The sequence below is a fragment of the Phaethon aethereus genome (genome assembly GCF_964289735.1).
Source record: "Phaethon aethereus genome assembly, chromosome: 2".
In the NCBI taxonomy this organism is placed as follows: Eukaryota; Metazoa; Chordata; class Aves; order Phaethontiformes; family Phaethontidae; genus Phaethon; species Phaethon aethereus.
The window spans coordinates 165,069,236-165,077,437 of record NC_138582.1 but is presented as its reverse complement, the minus strand read 5'-3'; the positions used below and the strand labels follow the sequence as shown (position 1 = coordinate 165,077,437).

General features: G+C 52.1%; 1 protein-coding gene across 1 annotated transcript in view; it reads right to left on the bottom strand.

Annotated features, from left to right (window-relative positions):
• ACVR2B (activin A receptor type 2B) overlaps window positions 1-7,830 on the bottom strand; it is a 98,069-nt gene extending 90,239 nt beyond the window's left edge. Inside the window, exon 1 of the mRNA XM_082015041.1 lies at window positions 5,476-7,830. Within this exon, the coding sequence (XP_081871167.1) occupies window positions 5,476-5,527 (52 nt within the window). The 5' untranslated portion in view covers window positions 5,528-7,830. The remainder of the gene's footprint in view (window positions 1-5,475) is intronic.
• Between the last annotated feature and the right edge of the window lie 372 nt (window positions 7,831-8,202).

Sequence of the window (8,202 nt, the reverse complement as noted above, 5' to 3'; positions counted from 1 at the left end):
GAACAAATGACTAAAGAGATACAAAATTATCTCAGAATGAAGTAATAATGAAGAGAGGAGATTAGACATTAGTTGATCCTCAACGGTTAATGGAGGGGAAAGGCAAGGGAGAGGAGAGCTTATACCGGGGAATGCTGCGGCCACAAACACCTCTCAAACACATCCAATTTCACTGATGTGAAAATCTCCACATGAAGGAACAGGCGAAAAAGAGCTTAAGTGGGAACAGGGTGCAGAATGCCAAGTGCTACACTGAATAATTCAGATCCAGGCAGCGCTATTGGCCAGGCAAGAAAATCACACCCCCCTGCTAGTTTTAAAATCAAAGGCCAAGGAAGGATAAAAGGGAAAGACAACACCTCTTTACAGCAGAGATTACACTCTGCGATTCCCATTTCCCAACTTCCCACAATGTTCTGTTACAGCGAGCGTGCCGGAGCCGGGGTACTGCGGTAGCACCAAGGCACGGCACCGTGCTGCCCACGTCGCTGCCCGCAGCCAACCACGGAACCTGGAAAATGCTGCTGCCGGTCTGACACCACTCCTTCAGCCCAACAGCAAGAGAAAGCCAACTCTGAAGTACTGATCAACCTTGACTTCGTTAAAGTTACCCCCACAAGACTTTTTCGGGGCGTAAGCAGTCCTTTGGTCACCAAAACTGAGGGTAAGACGCCATCAGGGCTTTCAGTTGGGTCTAGATTACCACTGAACTCAACCAGGTTCTCTCCTCTGCCTTCATCCTTCCCAAATTACAGCAACGCTTCTTCAGTGCCGGCCAACGGGGTCGGATACGTGGATTTCCAGACGAGGGACAGGAGGCACCGTAAGCAGAATCCATACCCCGGTGCCAGGTGCGGTACTCCCTGGAGAAGGGGCATCCAGCAAATCACCTCGCCACGGCCATGTGCAGCAGGGGTTTTATCAGTCGCCTTCACAACTTTTTAGACTAGAGCTACTACGTTAAGCTCGAAATAACTGTCCTGGGTGTGTTTGGTAGAATGGTGGTGTACTTTATGGGGCTTGAAAAATGTGGTGTTCCTAAAATCCCATTTAATTCTGACTAGTCTAGTGCAGCTCCATGCAGTCAACTACTATCAACATGGAAGTTTAGAACTGCTCCTAGAGGTAGGCCCTGAAACATGTCAGCCATAACACCTTCCACCACAAGGCCCCAGAGTGGAGCAACTTTGACTTCTTTTTCTTGTGTAGCTGTCCTGGCTTTTTAGAAACAGGCACCACGTGGACAGAGCACACAAGTACACCTTTGCTGGGTGCCCAACCTCAAACCACGGCTTCCATCCACCTCCTTCGCTCTTGATAAATTAAGATAAACATTCCTTGGTTCCTCTTACACCCGTAACACTTCTGCAGGGGAAGCCACCTCTTACCAGGTGGAAGGACCCTTACACCCAGGACATGGGTGCATGATGCAAATCACAACGGTGGGATTCCTGGGCTGGTCCCAACGGCAATCCCGTTACCAATGTGCTAAAAGATGCTCCTCTTCCACCTGAACCTGGGTCCTGCTTCCCAGAACTGGTGAAAGCAGGAAAGCCCTCTAGGTTGATCTGCAAAGCAAGGAGTGTTTGCATGGTAGGGAAGGGGGAGAAAATGGCGGGAGGGAGAGAAAGGAACAAAAAGAACAAGAAAAAAAAAAAGGAAGCAAAAAAAGTGGGGCTGGCCTGTGTTTTTCTTCTTTACCATTTATTCAATGGCAGCAGGGGAGGTCTACAACTGTTCATCAAGTAAAGCACTCCCCCCCACCCCCCCCCGCCCCGGACAAGCATGTTCTAGCTGATGGAGACCAGAGTGGACGGGAGGCTGGTGACAGCTCGAACGTGGGGAGCAGGAGACCTCCGCTGCAACTGGCTGTTTCTCACCATCTCATCAAGCGAGCAAGAGCGTTAACGCCTGGACGGGCTGCCCAAAGACACAAGAAATGGCAAAAATTTCAGCACATAAATACTTTAGTTAACGACCCAAGCTCAGGTTAGACTCTCGCTCCGGTCCAAAGATACTGAATTTTTAACCCTGCCTGACCCCCAAGAAGCTACAGCAAAGGGAAGGTGCCGAAGGTGCTCTGAAATGGAGGGGGGGGGGACGACAAAGGGGGGAGTTAAACCACAGGATGTGCAGGACCTGCAGAGGTGTTTATAAATAATGCCACTAAAAATAATCCACCGCACATTCACATCTCTAACATAGCATTTTCTTCTCCACAGAACTGTGACAATGGTTATCTCATTGGTATAATTATCTAGATTTGATGACAGATTAAAAAAAAATATATATATCCCAAACACCTGTTCAAGAGTTTTGCGTTTTTAAAGGCCATTGCCATTAACCTTGGGCCATGCACTTCATTGTGTTTAATTAGCAAGCTAATGAAGCCAGTTTTATTCCCTTTCTCAAGCACAAGAGGATAAATACAAGACAGTGAAAGAGGAGACCAGATCCATTTGCAGCACAGTTCATTGCTGCATGGCATTACTTAAACTTCCACCAAAATAAAAGTAATATAATGGCTCAGGAAAATGTGTTAGCAAAGCATTCTGCAAAACAAATCCTTTTACACCTTCTGTATTTTCTAAAGCTCATGGATTAAAACATGATTTCTGAACATTTGGGCTGTGGAAAATTTGCAAACAAAGGGCTAAAAATGAACATAATGTTTTCCTCAATGAATCCTCAGCATTCCAAAAATTATGCATAACAAATTTTTTATTTTTTGTTTTAAAGAACAGCAGCCCGTGCTCGCTTTGTTACCGCCAGCCAAGGTAGCAATGAGAAGCATCAACAATGGAGGTCAAGCGATTTTTGAAAAGCCCACCACTTTCGCACAGTCCTAACATGTACACACACAAAAGACATACTTCAAGCACAGCCCAGTGCTATGAATCCCAGCAACACATTGCAACTTTGGGTATCTGAGGCTGTTTTCCTTTCTTTTTCCTTTTTTTTTTTTTTAAGTGAACAGCTTTAGGCAAACTGGACAATAAAGATCACGTTGATAAATACTCATAAATATCACAAGAAAAGCAAAAAAGGCTTTAAAAGATAGGGAGGGGTTTACAGAATTGCTAATGCACTGATTTAATGATCCAAGAGGACCTTTCCAAATAAGCAGAATTATATTAATTTTGGAGGGTTTCTTTATTGTATTTTCAAGGGAGGGGAGGAAAAAGTCAGCATAGGTATGCCCTATCAGATTATCCTTTTCATAACACGATACATTTAAGAACCTTTCAGGGTTAATTTTTTTAAAGCAATTGCTTTTTTTCCTCTGGCTTAGATTTCTACCAGTATATGCACAGAGCCATAGGATCAGGTTAAAAAACAAAACCAAACCAAGCAAAAACCCAACCCCATACCCAAAACAAAAACAAAACAAAAAACCCCAAGCCGGAAGCCATCTCTTTTATTGAATCACCCGAGATAAAAGGATCCCAAGATATATGGAAAGAAAATACATTGACCATGAATCTCCTTTATGCACATAATAGAATTTTCCAGCCAAGAGAGCCGTTGTGATGATAGCAACGCCGAGCACCGCGAATACTGATGGCACACACACACCCCCCCAGCTCCTTCCAAAATACCTGCTCTCCCTCAGCACTGCTATGTAAATACAAGCCCGCACAACCCCTTTCCCAACACATGGAAACAAAGCTGCGTACAAGTGTCCCGGCGATCAGATAAAAAAGCCCAAGCTACCTCTGCTCACCATCAAATTAATTTTTTTTTAAATTTTTATTGCCCTCTCCCTTTTTATTGCCCTCTCCAAGCCTGCCTGACACTTTCGGTGTGACTTAAAAAAAATAATAATAATGAAGCGCTGGCAGCGTTGATGATGCCAAGGGCAGGCGCTGGCAGCGCATATTTAATGGGCACTCGGAACAAAGGAAGCCCGGCTGCGGGGGCCGGCCCCGCCGGGCAGCCCCTGCCGCGGGGCGTGGGGAGGGGAAACACGGACACGCGGGGAAACCCCCCCCGCCCCACTCCCACCCGCTCTGCAATACAATGAAGCCGCTGTGGACGGGAACTCCCCGGCTGCCCATCGCGGAGCGGGGAAAGGGCAGGGCTGCAGCATCGCTGCCTCCCACCCTCGGCCCCCCCGCCCCGGGATGCCCTCGGCCACAAACAAGCCCCCGCAGCCCCCATCCCACAGACTCCCCCCCGGGGCTGGGGAATGGCGGTAACGTAACAAGTGACTGCCCAGGGCCGGGGCGGGGGGCGGCAGGATCGGGCCCGGGAGGGGGTGTCGAGGGGCTGTGGAGACCAGGCCGGGGGGGGGGGGGAGAGGGGCAAAATTGCTGCGGCCCCGGTTTCTTCTGGGGAATATGCAGCAATTATTAAAGGAAATGGGGAATAATAATAATAATAAATAATAATAATAAATAAAAACAAGGAGGGAAAGTGGGGAGTGTGGGGACTTCAAGCGTGCCCGCGTTTTCAGTGCTGGGGCATTGGGGGGGCTGACACACCCCCGCCGGCTACGGGAGAGGGCACCCTGCGCACCCCCCGCCCACGGGTGCCCCCTCCCGCCCCCGGCTGTGCCCGGCTCCCGGCTGACACCCGCCCCGCGCCCCTCGGCGAAACGCGCACCCCGCAGGCTGGAGCTGAAGTTTGGGGGCCAGCCCGGTTCCACAAAACAAATGGGATGAAGAACATACAAACCAAACACACGCACACACACGCCTCCACAAAAAAGCCGACTCCCGGGGGATGCTCCCTCGGGCACCCCCCGCCCCGCACACCCCCTTTTCCCCCCCAACTTTCTCCCAGCGCCCCGCAGCGCCAGCCAGCCCCGAACAGCTCGTTTACGTGCTAATTAGGCAAATCCCGAAGGGACCGCGGCGTCCCGGGGGGCTGAGGGGAAACCAGGGGGTCCCCCCTCGGGGCGGAGGGGGTGAGGGGAAGGGGGTCCCCTCCATCTCCCCGGCTCCCACAACCGCAGCCCGGCAGAAGCGGGGCGCACACATGGCCACTACCTGAGCGGCCCCGCACCATTTCGGAGCGGCCCCCCCCAGGTCTCCTCCCGCTGCTCCCAACTTCTCGCCCCCCCTCACCTCCCCCCACCCCCCCCCCCGCACACTACGGCGGCACCCGCCCAGAAGTAAATGCCCATTTTTGTAAAGTTTCCTCGATATCGCGCCGTGTTTACATTGCCATTAATTCCCACAGGCTGCCTGAAGGGAACAAAAAGCAGCACGGGAAAGCTCGTCCTGCCAGCAGGGAGAAAACGGAGCGGGCGGCGGGGGGTAAAAAACATTTCAAAAAAGAGGCCAAAAATAAAATAATAACGAAAATTAAGCAGCTCGCAGCGGTGGGGTTATTCGCCAGTTTGCAGACTCGCTGGTTGCTCTGCTCCGTTTTGGAGGGTGGCTGCAAATAATTGCACGGCCCATTCAATTCTGCATTTGGAGAGGCGACCGCAAGCCCGAGCGGGAGGTAAACACGCAGAAATGCACTTACCTGCACAGAAAGTTCCACAAAGCAAGGCGAAAGTCAGCCACGAAGCAATCATATTCCTTTACTTTTTTTTTTTCCTCGTGTGCCCCTCTACCCCCAAGGGAAACAAAAATAAAAATAAGAAGATCGAGAGAGCGAAAGAAGGGGGGAGAAGCGAGGCTTTGCCCTCTCTCTCGCTCTCTTTAAGAAAAAAAGAAGAAAAAAATCCTGGGAAAAAAAAGAAAAACAAAACAAAACAAAAAAAAATCGGATTTAATTCCTTCGCAGTTGCAAAATGTATCCAGCGGAGAGGAACAGCCCCGGACGGTTCGACCTGCTCCCGCCTGGCCCCGGCGTTTGCTCCGAGCTTTCCAAGAGTTTCTTTTCCCTGGGCTTTTGTGCTGGGAGCGCGGCGTGCACCACACACCGACTCCCCCCCCCTCCCCCCCCCCCCCGCCGCCGCCTCCTCCCAACCCAGCCCCTCCGGCTCCCCCAGCAGCAGGGGCGAGCGCACACGCACACGCCCGCGTGCGCGCACACGCCCCGTCCCCGTTCCCTCCCCCCCCCGCCGCTTCCCCCGCGTAATGCACGCGCAGCCCCGCGCAACGTGCAAGGCGCGCAGCGCACACGCACGCTCCCCTTCCCCGGGCGACGGCACACACGCGTTCCCAGCGCCGGCCGCGGGACTCCGCGAGGTTACCGACCCCGCATCCAGGGCGGCTGCTGAGCGGCAGGCGAGAGCCCGCGGAGGGGGCGCGGAGCGGCGGCGGGGGGCGGGCGGCGGGCCGCGCCGCGGCATCGCGGGCTGCGCGGGGCGAGGGGGCGGCGGGAGCCGGGGCCGCGCCGGGAGCGGCCATGTACAAGGGGGGGTGGAAGGGGGGAAGAAAAAAAGTCGGGGGAAAGGGGAGGTTTGTGGTTTGTTGTTTTTTGTTGGGTTTTTTTATTATTAAAAAAAAAACCTGAACCGAGTCCAAAATGGCTTCTAAAAAAAGGGAGAAGCCGAAGCGGAGCCAGCGGGGGAAACCCGGATGTTTGATACAAAGAGGCTGGCGGGGGGCGGAGCAACGCCGGGGCTCCGCGGCCGCTGAGTGGGCAGCGGCGCTGTCCGTCACGGCCGCGCCCCGCGGAGCGCCGCCCCCCGCTGGGGCAGGGGGCGGCGAGGGGCTGAGGCGGCGGAGCGGCGGGCCGGGCCCCCGCGGCCTCCCGGGGAGGGGGCGGCGGCGGGCGGTCCCCGCCGGGCCCGCCGCCTTCCCGGGGGCGACAGCAGGGATAATCCGTGTTCTGGGGCGGAAAAAAAAATTAAAAAAAAAATCCTCGTCATCCAGGCTGGTGAGAAGGTGCTTTCCCCGCTCGTGTCCCGCCTGTCCCGGAGCCCCCCGCAACCAAAACAGGCCCCTGACCCCACTTGCAGGAGCGATCGCTCAGGGACAGTGTCCAGGGATGCCGGGGCTGAAGAGCCACCTCAGCAGAACCGGCTTTGATTGGGTTAATCAGGTTTGCTCTATTGCCAGGGTTACAGGGATTGAGCTCTCTCTCCGCAATTTATTTTAATTATAACTAAACAATACGGCATTAGGGAGCACCGAAGGAATTTGAAGGGGAAGGAGGAGGAAGGAAAGATGCTGAAGTTGAGTCATTCCCAAGACTTTTGGGTCTGCGAGGTCCACTGACGGACCGGGAGCAAGGGCTGTGGCGCGGACGCTGCACGGGCAGGAATCGCGGGTCAGCTCTTGCTAATTTATCAGACGGGGAATAAGGCTGAAAATATCTCTAAAACCATTTGCTTTTTCCTCTGGAGGGAGATAAGAGTAAAATGTGCCAATCCTTTAAAAATTTGAGAAGCGTTTTGATCCAAGAAGAATTTTTTTTTTTTTTAACAGTAAGAAGCTTGCAGGAAACTTCAGGAGGTTTTTATAAGTGCTTGTAACCTCTTTGAAGCTGGAGACCTTTTATATGCGTATAGCACTTGTGTAACAAGGTCTGAACTGTGAATGGGATTCCTAGGTGGAGTTGCAATAAACTGATTAATAGTATCAGTCATGGTATCGTACCTCATTCATATGTTTGCTGTAAGTAGAGAGGAATACATCGGCAGGAATATAGAGGTTGTGACTTTAAACGTGAGACTCTTGCGGGGAAAAGTTACTGCCAGCAAATGCACCAGCAGGCAGTGCAATTGGTAAAGCTGCAAAAAATGCTCAGAAAATAATTTTTGGAGCAAAAAGCAGCAAAACCAAGCCCACAAAGAGCTGCTGCTGCTTGGGCAGGTCTGTGGCATGGGAAAAACAAGGTGGGTAATGTCACCCAGCTAGTCAAACCACAGACGGAAAATAAGAAGGAGCCATGTCTGTCAAAGGGATGGGTCAGGGATCAATTTTTGATTTAATCAGAAAGAAGCACTCACAAATACGGTTTGGGTTTTTTTAATCTGGAGGCAGCGAGGACTGATTTTTGTCACCGAATGCCTGTGGGACAAACGGCAGAGAAGGTGTTCGTGCACGGGGTGCACAAGGGAATGTCAAAGGAGAAGTAAATGTCCTGACCGTGGGCTGCAGCAGCTCGGGGTGCATTCGGAGCCTCAAGAGAAGAGGCAAATAATGTGTCAATATTTTCCTCTCAGGCTGCTTATTTCATTCAAAAGCAAATAACAGGTCAATATTTCTGCTTGTTTCATTCGAGGAATAAGTTCTTAAACAGCTTACCCAGTGGCTGAAGCATGGAGAAACGTGCGGGGCGATAAAATATGACCCA